The sequence below is a fragment of the Engraulis encrasicolus genome, chromosome 4, assembly GCF_034702125.1.
Source record: "Engraulis encrasicolus isolate BLACKSEA-1 chromosome 4, IST_EnEncr_1.0, whole genome shotgun sequence".
Lineage (NCBI taxonomy): Eukaryota > Metazoa > Chordata > Actinopteri > Clupeiformes > Engraulidae > Engraulis > Engraulis encrasicolus.
In genome coordinates this window covers 16,006,557-16,026,205 of record NC_085860.1, presented here as the reverse complement: position 1 = coordinate 16,026,205, position 19,649 = coordinate 16,006,557, and the positions used below count along the sequence as shown (strand labels likewise).

Here is a 19,649-nt window from a genome sequence, read left to right as displayed (position 1 = left end):
AGAATTTACTGCATGCACATACGGCTGCTTTGGTTTGATTAGTTCTAGCCTGATCAGGGCTGGATGAAGATGGCCTGGGGCCCCTAGGCTACATGTTGCTGTGGGCCCCCTCAGAAGGCAAATTTCACAACAAATGCATATACACAGTGTCATAATTAAGAGGTAGGAATTTAGTATAACATGTCTACCAACTGTACTGAATATGATAAATACATTTTTCAATATTGCATCTTGTCACAATTCTGCAATTTTCACGTTATGGCCACTCAGGGCCCCCCTGGCAGTTGGGGCCCCTAGGCTGCAGCCATATCCAGCCTGTGCATTAATCTGGGCCTTGAGCCTGATTTGTACAAGGGGCTAAAACACTATCAAAAGGACAGGGTAAAAAAGTGTCCTTTGACTTCATTTCCCAGTGTACCTCGGCTCAGTCAGCTGTCACATGACTAGTCTGATCCAAGATGGCTACTCTTTCAGAAGAACATTTCTCGGCTTTACAACTTTTATTGAAGGTAACAGTAAAGGAGTGCATTTAGCTAAATTATTGAATTTATCGACATTGCACTGAACATATGATTATTCACGTAAACGGGTTGAACCATGCCAAAATCATAGGCAGCGTGCAAGACTCACCACCTCGGCTGATGTTTCTTCACGAGCAGGCATAGCAGCTAATCCTATGCAAACCGTTTGGCACCACTTCTGTCTCTAGTTTTCTGATTCTTTCTGTTTGTCCGAATGACTCCAGGCTCCGTCCAAGGACGCCGTTCGACAGATGTGTGCAGACAGCTACCCGCGCGGAGCTCCTGTGTCTCAACGATTGACTGAAAGTACAGCTGCAACACTTTCAGTGTCACCAACAGAAGCCAAAGAGGTAAACACTTAACACCCACTCATCGCACAAACGATTCGTTTTTCTCATGCGTTATTTATTTTATTATGCTGGTGATGTCCTCTCCGTGACCATTAGCAATATAAGCAACTCTGATTTCTCCCACAGCTACTTACGGCTCTCCACACTCTCTCCCGTTACGTGGTTTTTCACAACCTGGCTTCACCCGAGCAGATTCTGGCCGTCTTCCCAGACACGTTCCATTCCAGCCTAAAGAACCTAATCACAAAGATTTTGCTGGAACACGGGTAGGTTGCACGCCAGATAAGGCTATTAAACACCGCTGGGTATTAAGCAAGAATAAGAATTCATTGTTTTATTTCTCCCCTGTCGTCATCACTAGGCCAAAATGGAGAAAAGAGGCTCTTGCCAATCAAGGTAAGCTTGGCTTTTGTTTATGGTCTTTCTTTGTCCAAATATTTTCTTCCAAATATGTTTTTATATCTTAGGCTACTGTGGTTAAAGAAACGAAACTGAAGTTGCCACAATTCACTGCATACAACCACTGAATTTGAACCTGCCAGAAACTGCTTTTGTCATTGCCCCACTCCACAGTTTCCCTGCCTAGGCTTGTTGAGATGGACTGGAGAGTTGACCTGAAGACTGCGTCAGACTCTGTCAGTCGCATGGCAGTACCCACCTGTCTGGTGCAGATGAAGGTATGTAAAGAATATAGAGAACTCTGTAGAATTGGGACTCTACGCACCATCCCTCACTCAGCTTGCAGGTGCATCACAGTGGGACAGATGTCACTGGAAAGGAGAGGCTGGAGCACACTCACTGCAAGGCTTTGCACAAAATTAAGTCTTGAAAACTAAGCTGCAGTGTGCTCCAGGCTCTCCTTTCCTATTGAGAACTCCTAAGACATAGGTGCCAGAAAGGGGGATGCAGTGGTGCATTTGCATCCCCACTTTTTATTTGGGCTCCCTAAATGGAGGCCACCTCAACTTTTACTGCAGACAAATGAGTGGAGTGCAGCAGCATTAACATTAAGAAATGAAGAATGAAGGAAACAAATGCACCACCACTTCAAAACCGCCCTTGCGCAAAGACCTTGGGCCTACACATTGAAGTGAAGCAATATTGCTATAGTGTCACCTTTTTAGAGTAGAGTAGCGTGCAATACAACCTGTAAGACCAGCTTTAGTTTCTTGGTGTAATTACTGTACCGGTACCTTTAACAGTGTTGACAATTATGTTAAATATTTAGACCCATGCGGTCTTCATGAGTTAATGTGAAGAGTGAATGTCTCTGTTTTCCTGCAGGTGGAGGATTATGCCGGTGCGGTTGGCGAGGAGTCCGTCTCCCCGGTGACCATGGAGCTAAGTAAAGAAACTCTAGACACCATGTTGGACGGATTAGGCCGAATAAGAGATCAGCTGGCTGCGGTGGCTGGCAAATAGACAATTGGCTGGCCGGCTGGCATCGGGACGGGATGGTGCAACCAACACAAGGGCTGCATTCCAATATGCAACCTTGCTACCTCCACTTGGGCTTGTGGCCTCACGTTTTGCTGATGCCCCCCCCACCTCCGTGGAAAAACAATTACGTTTCCCCGCTGTCAGCCTAGCGAAAACCATTTTTGGGGGACTGTTCTTCATTTACCATCCTGTCTGAAAATGGGAAAAGGACTTTAATTGAGCTTTTGCGAGATATTGAAATATAATGCTGTTGTCAGTGATGTCATCACAACGTATTACTTCCTGGTACGAGGCCACAAGCACAAGTGGAGGACGCAAGGTCGCATATTGGAACGCAACCAAGGACTGAACTGGGCCCAAACAACAGCTACGGCATTTTGGGTGTACACCAGCCCCTCACACAGCCCCCACCTGTCTTTCTACGATGTTATGATTGGCTCAGCCCTTGCCTTTATTTAAGGTGGATCAATGGGCCGCCACATGTGGGCTGGGGTCCGTATCTCGAAAGCGTCTTTGCTAACGACGGTAGCAACGTCCTTCGTAAGAGCGACTCAACTCCCTCTCAACAGCGACGCTCACCACTAAATCCAAGGGAACGGTAAGACGGTCTTAAGACGGTCTTAAGACGGTTAGCAACGACAAGAATCGAGAAACGGACCCCTGGTCTCTAGGGGATCAAAACAAAATTACACAAGCAAACAAAACAAAAAACTAACATCGGTCCCTGGGTACTGTCAACCCACTGAGAAAATGCCCCTGCATGCCAGATTGGCAGTCCTGCTCTGGTACAACAGAAGGACCTTTGGGACTAAAAGTTCTGTTTTTCTACACAACAAAGAACTGCTCCCATTTTTTTTAAAAAAAATCCTCCATCACATCTTTTGTTTGTGCGGCCATGTCCATTCCAAGCCTGTATTTCTCTGCCTTTGTTTGTACTCTTTTGCTATGTTAATATACCAAGATATTGTCATTAACACTTTCTATGAAGCCTATATCTATAACGCATTATGAGCACATTTATATAACAACTTATAATGCGCATCATAATCATAGTGCATTATGACTACACTCATAACGCTTCATGATGGAGTATATCAGTCATGAATAACTATAAATCTAGATTATAATTCATTATAAATCCTGGGGTGTTTTGAGTGCTCGTGAATGGTTATAATCTACAGGCAGTGAAGGGGCTTATAATACATTATGCAGCACTATGATGAATTATGCGCATTATCAGTGGTTATAAATGTGCTCATAATGCGCTATAGATATGGGCTTCATAGAAAGTGTTTTCTTTTGTTGTTAGTCATGTGTAAATAACTTAACAGTGCCATAATGGTTAAGAATCATTAAAAATACTAATATTTTATTTTTGGAATGTTAAAAAAGTATTGATTCTTTTGACAAACATTATACAAAATAGAAAATTGTACAAACCCTTCACACATCAGTAATTACATGCATACAGTCAAAAAGGAATACAGGAAAAAATCTAATGCACTTAATGCACCATTGATGTGCATGTTGGTCAGAAATATACATCCTTCATATGTAGACAGAAAAAACTGTCGACAGCCACAACAGTTTAGTTGGACGCCTTTCACAGTCACTGGATGTCTTCACTTGACGTTGCCGAGTGAAGAACGCAGATGCCCTCCATGTCCAGTTCCACTGAGTGGACGCTGAAGTCCCCCAGGCCCTGTGGAAGACACACACACACACACACAGCGTGCGTCTTAATATGCGACCTTGCCTCCTCCACTTGCGCTTGTCTCCTCGTCCCGCCTCCTGGCCCCTCCTCTGTGGAGAAAACGATAAAGTTTCCCAGCTGTCAGCCTAGCCACAAGAACTTTTGAGGGACTGTTTTTCATTCACCATCCCAATTGCAAATGAGAAAAAGACTCTACAATTGAGCTTTTGCAAGATATTGAAATATAATGCTGTTGTCAGTGATATCATCATGACGAGAAGCTGGTGGAAGAGGCAAGGTCGCATATTAAAACGCACGCACACACGCACACACACACACACACACTTCAAGCTGTTAAACTCACTCACAAAAGTTCAAAGTTCAATGAATGGTCCACAAGTTCTCTTTGAACACATTCTGTATTGTTGACATCCAGTTTCTTTATTTATGTACCATACTACTGGGCTGTCACCTTCAGATGTTTTTATGCCATTAAAAGTATAAAACACATTTTGCAAAGCAAGTATTCATTTTGTCAATGAAAGGCTGAATCAATGGGTTACATGTGACGTGTGCAATCAAAACAAAACAAAAAACTAAAAAGATTGAATAAATGTTCTCATGCCCTAGTACACTAAATTATTAATTTCACTTCATCATCAAAAGCAGGACTCAGCATTTCAGCTAACTGGTAAGAGCATAGATATTGCATAACCCCTTACATGCTGCTTATCTTTGAAGAGTTAGTCCTGCTGCTGTGTATAAATAAATAGTCTTGGTAACATGCCATAGGTTTCTCGAGAGCATCTAAAAGCAGCTCTGGATCGTCAGGCTGAGTGTGCACGAGGCTTCTGCTGTGTCTGCTGTTGCCTGCATATTTTTCCTCAGGTAATGACAGCAGCGGCTACGGGTATAATTCTTGCTCAGACTTGCTGTTTTTCGCTAGTATACCTGTTGGCACGAGGTGCGATAAGTCACCAGACATCCCCTGAGGGAGATTTAATATCGCCGTTTGCCCCTGGCATTAATTCTGGCGATTACTAAGCAAATTCCTTGCTCAACTCAGGCCCAAAACGCTAGCAATTTGCAAATTCAGGCACAACTGCAGATGGGTTCCTCATTCAGCTGTTATGGAAATATCTTGGGTGATAATGGATGCTGCTTTTGCTGTTGTCACAGTGTTAACCGTGATTTTTTTTAACCAGCCCTGAACTCCGCTGTCTTTTACCACAAGTTAAACAAAAGGTATGTTAATCAAAATGCTAATCTATTAAAATGTCTAACTTACAAACTTGGATAAGTCCAATGTGCACTGTGCACAGTAGGAATGATTTTCCCTCTACACTGAAAAGCGAGTACTTCGGAACCTGACCTAAAGAGCTATTTCTCTACCTGAAAATAAACTTCTAACTTGGTAAAGTTATACTCTGCATTTATCCATCACTTCTCTCCTCCTCCAATCACAAACTACTTTCTTTTGCTTTCAAGCATAATTTCCAAGATTATTCGATTAGTCATTTGTTCCCCACTACTGCGTACCAGCAACTAACCCAAAGATGAACCTCTCTTACTTGATATCAAGCTAAACTTTGAAGCCCTGAAGACACTAGTTGAAATGCATAGGCATGTAGCCAGAATTTCATAAAGGCTTTTTAATTTTAATAAAGAGTGCCTCAAAGTTTTTTTTCCTTTTGTGTATGGCTATTTCTATGCCCAATTCTTTTTTTAGGAGCACCTGCTTTTGTTTTTACTAGACTTGGTAGTGACCCAGTGAAGCACTCCTTCTCTTTATGGTTAAACATAACTTCGACTTTGTAAGGTCAAGCTCTGCATCCATCCCTTTCTGCGTCCCTCCTCCTCCTTCATCCTTCACTCCACCCCTCTCCTCCTCCTTCTTCACCCATCCTCCTCCATCCCTCTTCACCCATCCTCCTCCATCCCTCTCTCCTTCCCTCTTTCCCTCTTCCACCTCCTCCACCCCTCTCTCCTTCCCTCCTCCTCCTTCATCCATCCTCTTCCATCCCTCTCCCCTTCCCTCCTCCTCCTCCATCCCCTCTCCTTCCCTCCTCTGTCTTTCTCCTCTTACTCCTTCATCTCCATCCCTCTCTCCTTCCCTTGTCGTCCTCCTCCATCCCTCTTTCCTTCCCTCCGCCTCCATCCCTCTCTCTTTCCCCTCCGTCCCTCTCTCCCCTCCATCCCTCTCTACTTCCCTTCATCCCTCTCTCCACTCCTCATCCATTCCTCTCTCTCCTCTTCCTCCTTCGTCCCTCTCTCCTTCCCTCCACCCTCTCTCTCTCTCCTCCTCCACTACTCACCGGCGTGCTGCTGAGCACGTGTCGTACGGCCTCCTCCTGGTGTGCGTCCCTGGTGAGCAGGTACAGGAACCCCCCTCCCCCGGCTCCGGCCAGGCTCTGGCCCAGAGCCAGGGGCCGCAGGGCTCCCATCATGCACCGCACGGCAGCCGGCTCGCAGCCCGGGGCCATCACCTTCTTCTGCTGCCAGTAGCGGTCCAGACACGCGCCCAGCTTGGACAGGTCGCCTGGGGAGGGAGTGGGGGGGCAACAACAGGGGAGTCTAGATATTACCTCTGCCAAGGATACTATGTGTGTTTTCGCCACAGTTTATAGTCTGTTTGCCTGAAGCTACAGAAAAATCATGACATGAACATTAGCTTGGACAGGTCGCCTGAGGAGGGAGTGGGGGACAACAACCACCCTCTGCCAAGGATACTATGTGTGTTTTCGCCACAGTTTATAGTCTGTTTGCCTGAAGCTACAGAAAAATCATGACATGAACATTAGCTTGGACAGGTCGCCTAGAGGGGACAGTGGAGGGGGTATTATTTATGACCTCTTCCAAGAAGCCCATGTTTTGTTTTTGACAGATTATACTGTATGTCAGTTTGTTTGCCTGTAGGCTACAAAAAAGTAATGACATGAACATATGACATGAAAATGTGGCAGTATACCTACAGTATATGCACTCAGGGTATGAGAGCAAGAATGTCTTTACATTGTAGAATGTATCAAACCACATCAAATCACTGTACAGCGATGCATAACTACCACGAGGCTGAAACAACAAAATATTTAGCAGCCAGCCACATGACAAAAGAGCGTTGTCTCTCCCGCAGTACAGTATCCATCTCATCTCACCATCAGTGCATGCCAGGGCGCACTCCTCTGCGTTGCGAACCAGCTGCTCCGTGTTGGAGACTATGGAGGGTAGGCGGCTGTACCAGCTTCTCACCACGTCCTGCAGGGCAGAGAGAGAGAAGGTCATCATGCCCCGGCCGTCATCCCTCCCACAGATAACACAGCACGCACTGATGAACTGGGACTCTACTATAGGCACAACACATCATGCCTCAACTTGCAGGTGCATCACAGTGGGGACAAACATCAATTGAAGACAGAAGCTTGAGCACACAGCAGCTTCAAGTTATGAGGTAAAAACTACCAGCTAATGCTTTGATGTTTACATTATCTTCTGCAGTTTGTTCCAACACAGCCCTGATGTTCACAACAGTCTCCTATTCATCTCAACACAGTGTTCCGGAGCACCTGGGTACTCACTGGAAACAGGAAGGAGACTTAATAAAAGATTGGGGAACTTGAACAAAGATTGGGGATTGGGGAATTCATAGACTGATATTTGAGGTAGTACTGTTACGCACACATGCACATTATCACTTTCTGCTTTTTATGAAATCTCTCTGAAGCAAGACAGCGTTGCCATTGAGAGATATCCATGAACACACTGATAACAATCTCAGGACTGTTTATCATTGCAGCCACTTTCGAAAGAGATTCTTGTGAAGTTGTTTAGCCTCAGAGTGCATTCCTGTAGCATGATGCATCATGATACATACAGTTCAGTACATGCACTTTACGATAACCTAGTCGGTAAAGTGACATGAAATTGAGCCACCAATTATCTGTCTTCAGATTCCATGTTGAACGTAGTTACATTTGACTCAGGAGCAGGGCTGGACTGGGGGATAAATAAGGCCCGGGCACTTTTGGATTTAAGGGGGCCTCCTCATTATTATAAGTGCCGGAGAATTGACTCACCGGTGGGCCACTATTATCAGTAATGTAAAAAAAAATAAAAAATGGGGGCCCACGAGGGTGCATGGCCCACCGGGAAATGTCCGCTATGCCAGATGGCCAGTCCAGCCCTGCTCAGGAGTGGGCCCTGAGCTGCAGTATAACTGCTTATTCTGATGAAAATGTTTTAAGTATTTAAGTGCCATTCACTTTCCCCCTGACACTAGAAATAAAACTAACAACAATTGCATGCACATGTTGAACTTTAAAACTCAGCGCTGTCAATAATCGGGGCCCTTTATTACCTGCAGCAGATTACGAGCCAAGCGCGTCTTCCCCGTGTAGACCAGTAGTAGGCGCTGTTGCAGGGCGGTCAGGAAGTGGCTGGAGAGGTCCAGGGGCTCCACCTCCACCTTCAGGGGCAGGAAGGCTCTGGAACGCGCCAGCTTCACCCCGCCCACCAGCCCCCCAACCTGGTCCTGCCAACCTCCACCTACACACAGGAACAAGATGTAGTCAGAGGAAGAGATGGAGCAGGGTTTCTCAAAGGGTGCATTCCAATATGTGACATTGCGTCCTCCACTTGTGCTTGTGGCCTTACGTTTTGCTGATGCCCCGCCTCCGTGGAGTAAACAATTAAGTTTCCCCGCCGTCAGTCTAGCCACAACAATTTTTGGGGGACTATTCTTCATTCACCATCCAGTTTGCAAATGAGAAAATGACCTTACAATTGGGCTTTTCCGAGATATTAAAATATAATGCTGTTGTCAGTGATGTCATCACGACATACAGTATTACTTCCTGGTACGAGGCCACAAGCACAAGTGGAGGACGCAAGTCTGCATATTGGAATGCACACAAAGTGTCAACTGACGAGGTGTGAATAAATCAGCATTCATTGTATCATTTCAGTGTCATTGAAATGGCTGCCCCCTTGCACAGGTGAAGAATAAATGCAATTTTGTTGTGTGCAGTGTGCACTTGTGTGCTGTGGAGCGCTGTGTTTGAGTTTCCCAGGTGGGCTTAAAAAAACAAATGATTTGAATTGTAGTGTGTAGTTTGTCAGCAAAGTTAAAGGATAGTTCCGGCGTAAAATGAAAGTTTCACCATCGCTTTCCCATGCCACATAATGTATCTAATGATGAGCCATTCCGGGCAATGCCGCGCCGTTATGGAGTTAGCTTATTTTAAGCTTTTTGGTGAAAAACGCAGCCAACGCATCACGGCGGGGCCAATTATAAACCTATTCTTTTCTGATGTTTCCCCGCTATAAACAACTTCAAAAACGCTACACACTTCATCACAAAGGTCTCCTCAATCAAACCGAGGCACAGAGAATGTCATCGGACCACACAATCTTTCACTGGCCAGTGTTTTCAGAGGTGTCTCACTGTTGCAACTCTCTGACCCGGATGCCAGGGCGCGCGAGGTCAGAAGGACCATTACGCAACGGAGGAGGGCTGGAGGAATTTATAAAGTCGTACTAGAAGTACTCTTACAGATGTAAGTACACTGTACTTACATCTGTAAGTACACCACCAGTGGTGTGTTATTACAAAGCTGAATCCATGTTATATTATACCGTGTTGCAATTACTTTGTAAGAGTAGTCTGCCTACCTGTACTCTCCATGCAACTCTTCAAATCTGCTGCCTGCACACACGGTAGTAGCGATCCCTCCGGGTTTTTACGCCAGTTTCGTCCACTTCTAATGCTATTAGCCATTCCCGTAATATGGCTGGTTTAGACAGTGGCAGTCGGTGAAAACGGTCGGGGTTCCAGCTTTTCATTTTACGGTCGTAGCCGGTGCGAACCGCGGACCATGTTTAGCCTACCTAGCCACCTGATTGAGTAGCCTGCATCCGGGTCAGAGAGTTGCAACAGTGAGACACCTCTGAAAACACTGGCCAGTGAAAGATTGTGTGGTCCGATGACATTCTCTGTGCCTCGGTTTGATTGACGAGACCTTTGTGATGAAGTGTGTAGCGTTTTTGAAGTTGTTTATAGCGGGGAAACATCAGAAAAGAATAGGTTTATAATTGGCCCCGCCGTGATGCGTTGGCTGCGTTTTTCACCAAAAAGCTTAAAATAAGCTAACTCCATAACGGCGCGGCATTGCCCGGAATGGCTCATCATTAGATACATTATGTGGCATGGGAAAGCGATGGTGAAACTTTCATTTTACGCCGGAACTATCCTTTAAGTGTACGGTGGCGTGAATTCTGTTGAAATGTGCAAAACGTGTCCTATTTTGGCTAGGGCTCACTTGGAAAAAAAAGGCAACAGCCTCAATAAGACTACCCTAATAAAATAAAGTATGAATAAATAAAAATCACTAACATTTGTTCATGCCATTAAAAATGCCATTAATTATTATTGGTGAGAGGGGAGAATTCTGTTGATGTTAAATGTGTGTCCCCCTCCCTCGTCCCTCCTCCATTCACTGAAATAAAATGCATCCCAGGTGGCTTATCACCTGTGGCACAGCGAGCTAAGCCCCCCACATTTGGGCTTGCATGCCCATGGGGACCCCAGTTCAAGTCCGGCTGGGGTCATTTCCCAATCCTCCCCTATCTCTCTCTCCCACTCTCTTCCGGTCAGCATCTCATACTGTCCTGTCTATAAAGGCACAAAAAGCCCTTAAAAAAATCTTTAAAAATCCCAAAAAAACAAATTCATCCCAGGTGGCGTATCACCTGTGGTTAGGGTCTGCTCCAGGTGCAGCACTGCGTGGATGAGGGAGTCTGTGTCATAGGAGCGGCCTGTAGCCCTGTACACTGCAGCCAGCACCGCCCCCGCAAGGATACTACTAGTGCCTGCAGAGGAGTTGGCACACACACGCGCACACACACACACACACACACACACACACACACACACACACACACACACACACACACACACACACACACACACCATAAATACTTGAAAGCCATTACTTTTATATTCAGCCGAGAAATATACCATACATATATCTCTGGCCAAGAATCCAATTTCACACATTTATTTTACTGATTTCTCTCTCTGCCTTCCTCTCACTCACTCACTCACCAATTCATTTCCTCTCTCTCTTTCTTATTCATTCTCCCTCTTTCTCTTTCTCTCTCTCTCTCTCTCTCTCTCCCAACCCCTCTCCATTCCTCTGTCTTGCATGCGTTCTCTCTAAATATACTGCATATGCAACTTAATCCAACTGAAATTTTAATTTTGTAACTTCTGCTGCCACTTGGCCAAGACACCCATATAAAAGAGATATTTAATCTCAACAGGTCTTTTTTTCATTCTAAAATAAAGGTTAAATCATTTTTTAAAAAACCCACACGTATACAGTGTACAATGTCTCACCCAAGCCAGAGCCGTGTGGCAGTAGAGACCAGCTGTGCAGCTCCAGTCCTCCCCCCCAGCGCTGCAGGAGCTGTTGGTCCAGTGGCTGCTGAGAGGGGAAGGTGACCAGGCCGCTACACACACACACAGCCTTCAGCAGGGCACCTGTATGAGCACACAAATACAACAAAGTACATTACAATACAATACAACCCAATACAATATGTATTTATACACACACAGCCTTCAGCAGCGCACCTGCAGCAACACACAAATACAACACAATACAGTCAGCACTCGAAATTAACTCCAGCCAACTAACCAAATGCTAGTATCATTTCAGTTTGGCTGGTAGTAAAGACCAACTTACTAGCCACTTATAGCCATTAGTGAGTGTGTGTTTGGCTAGTAAGATTAACATCTACTAGCCATTTTGGCTGGTGATGAAAAAAGTTCATTTAGAGTCCTGAATACAAATGAATACACAAAAACCTTGACATGTTCAAGCACCTGTTTTAATAAGAAAAACAAAAATAACTTGCACACTAACAAAACCTTGGCATAATAATCTTGTACCTGTGAGAATGTGAAAAACAAAATACAATGGCAGAAAAACAAATCTTGAGATTGCATAGGGTTGATGGTTTAATCTCTGAATGAAGTGCAATTGAATCTCACTGCTACTGGTTAGTGTGTGATTCAATGCGTGGGATGGGATAAATGCAGAGAAACAAATCCCCTCAAAAGATCAAGGATCAAGCACGAGCACGCACGCACAGACACACACAGAGTATAACGCACAACCTTTTACTTCATTACAGGCCTGAATGAGTGCTAGATAGTGTATGTGTCAGGTGAGCAGGGTCACATGTCTTGGTCATATGCAGTGGCGCCCCTTGTGCAGTAAGGAATGAGGAAGCAGAGAAACTGCTGCGCTTTTCACACTACGTACGGTATGGAACGTGACAGCAAGCTGATTCGATGGTGTCACGAGATGTCCTCACAGTTAACGTGCTCCATGAAATCGTTTCCGCGCTTGTATTAGTCTGCGTGCTGTAGTCAACAGAAGAGCTTCCTACAGTACATTACCTCAGGTCATTTATCAGACACTCAGTGACACAGTGACATATAAAAGCTCAGAGACAGCCCTCCTTGAAGTAACTTGGCATTTAATACGAGAGATATTTTCCTGGAACATTTTGTCATTATATGGCTTTAAATGTCCTTGGCATTTTCATAAAGTGCTCAAACAGAAACAATAAAACAAAACCATCCAATTATTTTAAGTGACCGGTCCCATCAACATCAACTTCCCTCCCCCATGCCACAAATGGCGAGAAGTGACTTCCGGGGGAGGTCTAGACTTTTTATTGTGTAATATGATCAAAATATACAGTAGCTTATTCCCTTGTCCAGGGTCTCCTATCCTACCATGTAATGTTGAATGCCATTGAGTGGCAGTAGTCTTTAGAAGCCCTTAGTTCAAAAACACAACTTTTTTAGTCACAGGTAGCAACTCTACACACCACTATGTCAGTTATATATATTTTTTGTCTTTCATTTTGACAGGACGGTGGAGGAGAGACAGGAAATGAGTGGGGAGAGAGAGACGGGGAAGGATCAACAAATGACCCAGGCCGGAATCGGACCCGGGTCGCCGGCATAGTAACCCAACGCCCTACAGTTAGGCCACGGCAGGGCCACCACTACTGTATGTCAGTTGGACCAGCCGGTCAGTCGGTCCGTTTAACTCTTGGAAACAAGTTTGCTTTTTGCAAGGGATTAACACACAACATAGGTCTGTTGACCATGTTATTGTTTCTGTTTGTGTCATTTCTAAAGTGGTTTTATGTCTTTTTAACCTTTAAGAGGGTGGGTTTTTGAACATTCTATAAAAAGAATGTGTTCTATAACAATGCAAGATTCTAAAATTCCAAATTGTAATGAATGACGCCCAGAATTCTATAGAACTTTCACTGCCCGAACATTCCCGTCACACCGGTGAGACGGTACACTCTTAAAAGTTAATGGATGGGACAGTGTGAGATGATGACAAGAAGCCAGGGGAGGATTGGGATATGACCTCAGGCCAGATTCGCACCCCGGTCCCCTGCGTAACAGTGAATCCCCCAACTGTTTGAGCCACGGCCAAGGCCATTTTACTTGGCTTTTGTGGACTTTCACACCCTTGTTAACCAGATAGGACCGTGAGAGAGACAGGAAATGGCCCAACCGTTTGGGGCACGGGCCGGGCCAGGAGTTGCACTTTTAAAGCATCAGAGGAAGTCACTGAAGCAATTTCATTGCGGACAAAAGATGTTTCATATTCTTTTTCACAACCGCACAAGCCAGAGGCAAGACTGCACACTCTTGCCTGCCTGTCCGCCTGTGTTCCTCTGCCAGTCTGTACGCTCCAGCGACCACTGCTGTGAGGCCTGTCTGCCTGTCTCCCTCCCTGCCTGCCTGCCTGACTCTCTGCCTGACTCTCTGCCTGCCTGTCTGCCTGCCTGCCTGTCTGCCTGACTCTCTGCCTGCCTATCTACCTGCCTGCCTGTCTGCCTGACTCTCTGCCTGCATGTCTGTCTGCCTGTCTGGCTCTGCAAAGCTGTTTCATGCTCCTCCTATCCAGTGTGTGCACTCCTGCTTGATAGTTCCTCAATGGGCTTCCTTTCCTCTTGGGCCATTGAGCTGCTACAAAATACTATCTTTTGTCTTCTCACCAACCTGTATGAAGCACTTGGAGCTGCGTCTTGTTTAATTTAAGTTGTTACTTGTGTGTTAAGCTTAATATGCCCAATGGCGAAAGCTGATTACCGGTTGATGCTGATGTGATCATATCTATCTTAGCAGAGGTCTGTCTACACGGTATGAGAGCTATTTATTTATTTATTCATTCATTTTGCTGACTTTGAAGAGTTGCTGAGCTTGGGCATGAAAGACTTTTCTCCCTCCAGATACATATGCTGACGTTTGGCGTTGCTTTCTGTGTGTCCTCGATCGTGATGAATCCATCAGCTCATCACTGCGGTTTTCAATAGTCACCCTGATGTCAGTGGAGAGTAGTATCTAGCATAACAGTACTGTGCCTTAGCCCTTTCAGCCACAGCCAAGACCTTCTGTTTGTGTCCTCATGTTTTGCTGAGATAAAAGAGAAAAAGTTTGCTTTGCGCAGGATTTTTCTGCTTCCACTATCTTATTTGTAATGTAACGCTTCAGACGTCACGTCTGAAGAAGAGTTTTCACCTGAAACGTTACGTTAAAAATAAAATAGTGGGAGCAGAAAAACCTTGGTCGAAGCAGACTTTTTCACTTTTATCTTGTCATTTGGTTGCCCTCCAGGTCAGTGCGGGCCTTAAAACCTACTTCCTCATGTCTTGCTGACCACCATATGATTTACCTCCACTGCAGTGCCACACCCTAACGTTGGTGACTCACATTTTGTCCCATCAGATAACAATGTCATTGGGAACATAATAATTCTGAAATGTCTTGGCCCCTTCAATATAAATGAAGTTAACTTCCCTGGCAAATGATCAAATATCTACTTTAGGGTTTTTATTACATTGACGGGACAAAATGTAAGACTTCTCAACCTTCCTGTCAATGTAATAATTTCCTGCCAATGTAATAAGGCAACAGTTACAACGTTGGCAGGAAATGATTATGTTGCCCTGGATATTGCGTCTGAACTGCACATTTTTTATTACGTTGGCAGGAGGTTATTACGTTGGTGGGTGTTACAACACACTGCAACACCCTAACGGTACATGCACACCAACGGCGCAGACATCCACAGTACGTCCACAGAACGTGTCCGTTATCAGTCCGAAATGGTTAGAATGCATGAAAACAAATCATGCCTTGCACACAGGAACGCGGTGTAAGCGCGGCGCATGTCCGTCCTGACCGGACATGTCCGCGTTGCTCCTTGAAAATAGAACGCGAGTCTATTTTCCTGCGCGAACGTCCGCGTTCAATGCGCGGCTCCCATTGAAAATTAATGGCTGCTGCCCGCGGATAGAACGTGGACGTTGACTGTGCAGTGTGAAAGGCAACCCGCGAACTTCTCGCACTCGCACTGCTCACGGAGACGTTAAGGAAACGTGCCGTCTGTGTGTGCATGTACCCTAAAGGTGTGTGACTCACCGGGGGCGTGTGGCTGGCAGTGGTCCTCCAGGTCCTGTAGGGAGGTGCAGACGGTTTCTGTAGCAACGCTGCAGTCCACCGCTCCGCTGGAGGTGACCAGGAGGAGACGCGGCTCAGGGACGCGGCGGGCCTTGGCACCGATGGGACGCCTGCCGTCCACCCTCACCGCCACGTTCACCACGGCACCGCCACGCTCGAAGGCGATGGGCGGGGTGTCACTCCAGCCACCTGACGGGAGAGCGGATCAGACTTGTGCTCTGTGTGTGTGTGTGTGTGTGTGTGTGTGTGTGTGTGTGTGTGTGTGTGTGTGTGTGTGTGTGTGTGTGTGTGTGTGTGTGTGTGTGTGGTACTAAAAATTAAACTAATATTGCAGAATACTGCATAAACCCCATGTCTGTAATAAAGATTGATTTACAGTGCCCTCCATAATTATTGGCACCCCTGGTTGAGATGTGGTAAAAGCCTTAAAATAAATTCAGTGTTTATTGCAGAAGAATACTGTCACACTGAAAATTTTAGGAAAATGTAGCCTTCAACTCAAATGAATTGTAGGAAAATAAAAAAAAATCCCTGACTAAAAAATAATTATTTTTCATTAAATCACCTGTTCCACAATTATTGGCACCCTTAACAATTCCCAGGAAATAAATATAATTGAAGCATTTCTGTCATTTCTACAGTAGTTTACAAAGTTAACCAGAGTATGTAGGAACATTTAATTAGTAATTCATCACTTCCTGTTTCCCTGGGGTATAAATATGACGTGACACCGAGGCCATTTCTCTTATCCACTCTTAAACATGGGAAAGACAAAGGAACACAGCATACAAGTGAGGCAGATGTGCGTCGACCTTCACAGGTCAGGCAGAGGCTTCAAGAAGATTGCCACTCAACTGCAGCTGCCCATATCTACTGTGAGAGGAATAATTAAGAAGTTCAAAACAACTGGAACAGTGGTAAACAAGCCTGGACGAGGACCCAAGTTTATTTTGCCACCACGCACAGTGAGGAGGATGGTAAGAGAAATCAAAATATCTCCAAAGCTCACTGTTACAGAATTACAACAAATGGTAGCATCCTGGGGTCACAAAGTCTCCAAATCAACCATCAGGCGCTGTCTACACGCCAACAAGCTGTTTGGGAGGCATGCACGGAGAAAACCTTTCCTCACCCACAATCATAAACGCAAACGTCTGGAGTTCGCCCAGCAGTATTGGGGCTTCAACTGGGACCGTGTGCTTTGGTCAGATGAGACCAAGATTGAGCTTTTTGGCAACAAACACTCTAAGTGGGTCTGGCGTGCCACGAAAGATGCGCATGCTGAAAAGCACCTCATACCCACTGTGAAGTATGGGGGTGGGTCAGTGATGCTGTGGGGCTGTTTCGCTTCCAAAGGCCCTGGGAACCTTGTTAGGGTGCATGGCATCATGAATGCTTTGAAATACCAGGACATTTTAAATCAAAATCTGTTGCCCTCTGCCAAAAAGCTGAAGATGGGTCGTCACTGGGTCTTTCAGCAAGACAATGACCCTAAACATATGGCCAAATCTACACAGAAATGGTTAACCAGACACAAAATCAAGCTCCTCCCATGGCCATCTCAGTCCCCAGACCTCAACCCCATTGAGAACCTGTGGGGTGAGCTGAAGAGGAGAGTACAGAGGAGAGGACCCAGGTCTCTGGATGATTTAGAGAGATTCTGCAAAGAGGAATGGCTGAAGATCCCTCTTTCTGTCTTTTCCCATCTTGTGAAACATTATAGGAGAAGATTAGGTGCTGTTTTGTTGGCAAAAGGGGGTTGTACAAAATATTAACAACAGGGGTGCTAATAATTGTGACACACATTATTTCATGTCAAATAATTATTTCTTTATGTGGGATTTTTTCCCCACTGAATAAATGCACTTGTATTGAAGGTTGGATTTTTCTCTTTTTTTCCATTAAGGTCCCATATTATTTAGAGAAAAATAATAATAATTGGAAGCTAAAAAACACATCTCAACCAGGGGTGCCAATAATAATGGAGGGCACTGTATGTTAGTCTTACTATACCACGTATAATCTACCTATTTATTAGTGATGTGTATTTAATGTGTATGAGCTCATAAAATCATATTAATAAATTATTATTATTGTTATTATATACTTTGTAAATTATATTAATTAATTATTATTTATAATATTGTTGGTTATATATGAAAAGAAAAAGCAAAACGGGAGCAAGTGTGTAGACATTCAACTCTATTTTCATGATTGCCCGACTGTTTTAACCTGCACCTGCATTTTGGGTGTGTGCACCTCTACCTTACTTCAGTGGTTATACAGTACCGGTATATGAAACCCATGTCTGTAGTAAAGCTAAACGCTATCTGAACAGAGTAGTCACCTGATAGGTCAAGCCTGGCGGGGCACTCCACTTCCTGCCACTGTCCCATGGGTGGCATCCGTCCCTCTCCGATGGACACGAACTCCTGAGCAGACATCACCGCCTGCCTCAGCAGCACCTGGCCAGCACCCTCATAGTGCCGCGCCGCACGCACCAGCAAATCAGGCCTGCCACCGTCAACACACACACGCAGATACACACACACACACACAAACACAAACACAAAGATTATTCATGTGTTCCTATGCGTGTGTCAGTGTTTCAAAAATAAAGTTGGAGGTTCAAAAACACCCCAATAATGAAAACGTTGATTGTTGCCTTCTGTCTACCTGTCCCTTTTCAGGTATGCGTGTCTACGATTCTACGAGTCTACGACTGTGACACCCCCAATGTTAACCTGAAGCTGGCACGCATGCCCTGATCCAAAGCTTACCTGTTGAGCCACTGGCTCCTCTGATTGGCCAGAGCCTGGATGGCGGCAGGCAGGTCGCGTTGCTCCAGCAGGCTGAAGGCGGAGGCCCAGGCTGGGTTGGCGGCCGGCCCGCTCCTCAGACCCCCGCGCCCCTCCCCAGCCATGCAGCCCAGCACGTCCGCGATGCACGCCAGGGTACGGGCCGCCACACCCAGGTTATCACTGCTGCCCGCTGCCACTAGAGAACAGCAGACCGGAGAGAGAGAGAGAGAGAGAGAGAGAGAGAGAGAGAGAGAGAGAGAGAGAGAGAGAGAGAGAGAGAGAGATGAGACTAATGAGCAAATAAGCTAACCAGTAACCACATATGAATATCACTATTGTTGCTTTACTTATTCTCTCTCTGAAATGACTTGAAAGCATCACTCTAACTAGCCCAATACTGAAATATATGAGTTACAAACTAGCACTACGAGAAGGTTTAATAAAAAAAATCCAACAATACCCACTCACAGGGCTGCTGACACCTTTGGCTGGGCCAAGGAGAAAGATATCTAAAATGACTCCCGAGTCAATGCATACAATGTAATGGGGACCCATTAGACCTGTTGCTTACCATTGTCCAGTGCGGTGAGGAGCTCCCCGTACCGGCCCCCCAGTATATTGTGTAAATAAGTATCACAATTACTTGTCATATATGGATGCAGTATATCGTGAAAGTTAGTATAGACAATTTGTTTAGCACAACCCTAGTGAATGGGCGCACCAATGGGGCCGATCTGCACAAAGAGGCTACATATACAGCACGTGGGGGAAAAACATCCCAATGCCTGCTCACCATTGTCCAGTGCGGTGAGGAGCTCCCCGTGCCGGCCCCCCAGCACAGCAGCCCTGATGCTGGGCAGGAGGCTGTGGTCGCTGTGGACCCTCAGCGTGTCCGTGGCCCTCCTGCGGGCCGCGTGGAAGAACAGCTCCTCTCTCCAGCGAAGCTCCCCCTCCTGGTCAGTCAGGAACAGCACCTCCTTGAGGGACAGCCTCCAGGACGCTCTCCACCACTCCAGAGCTGCGGGCGCCGAGCTAACACCACCACCACTGCCATCGCCACCGCCACCATCGCCGCCAGACACCAGCCAAGACACGCCCTCCAGGCCCACCGCCCCGTCACGAGGCTGGAACACAGGGAAGAGGCGGGCCTCAAAGAGAGAGCGAGGAGTCCTGTTGGTGTCGCCGTCGCCATTACTGCCGCTGGCCCATAACTCCTCAGGCCTACAGTAGGGACAGATGTGGCATTGGTGAAGGACAACGAAATATAATAGAGACATAAAGCTAAGC

The 19,649-nt window shown here is 45.8% G+C and overlaps 2 protein-coding genes across 2 annotated transcripts in view; one reads left to right on the top strand and one right to left on the bottom strand.

Moving 5' to 3' along the window:
* The first annotated feature begins 418 nt into the window (after nucleotides 1–418).
* On the top strand, nucleotides 419–3,683 carry commd9 (COMM domain containing 9). The gene is made up of 6 exons (XM_063196786.1): nucleotides 419–509; nucleotides 746–871; nucleotides 998–1,137; nucleotides 1,233–1,267; nucleotides 1,445–1,548; nucleotides 2,156–3,683. Exons 1-6 carry the CDS (start codon nucleotides 459–461, stop codon nucleotides 2,291–2,293), a joined length of 594 nt encoding a protein of 197 aa, XP_063052856.1. The 5' UTR covers nucleotides 419–458; the 3' UTR covers nucleotides 2,294–3,683.
* LOC134447355 (L-fucose kinase) overlaps nucleotides 3,174–19,649 on the bottom strand; it is a 30,333-nt gene continuing 13,857 nt past the window's right edge. The window contains exons 14-23 of the mRNA XM_063196784.1: nucleotides 19,156–19,583; nucleotides 18,342–18,558; nucleotides 17,909–18,075; nucleotides 15,523–15,750; nucleotides 11,398–11,541; nucleotides 10,749–10,868; nucleotides 8,359–8,546; nucleotides 7,160–7,259; nucleotides 6,320–6,543; nucleotides 3,174–4,013 (exon numbers count right to left, since the gene is read on the bottom strand). Coding sequence (XP_063052854.1) covers nucleotides 3,921–4,013; nucleotides 6,320–6,543; nucleotides 7,160–7,259; nucleotides 8,359–8,546; nucleotides 10,749–10,868; nucleotides 11,398–11,541; nucleotides 15,523–15,750; nucleotides 17,909–18,075; nucleotides 18,342–18,558; nucleotides 19,156–19,583 — 1,909 coding nt within the window. The 3' untranslated portion in view covers nucleotides 3,174–3,920. The remainder of the gene's footprint in view (nucleotides 4,014–6,319; nucleotides 6,544–7,159; nucleotides 7,260–8,358; nucleotides 8,547–10,748; nucleotides 10,869–11,397; nucleotides 11,542–15,522; nucleotides 15,751–17,908; nucleotides 18,076–18,341; nucleotides 18,559–19,155; nucleotides 19,584–19,649) is intronic.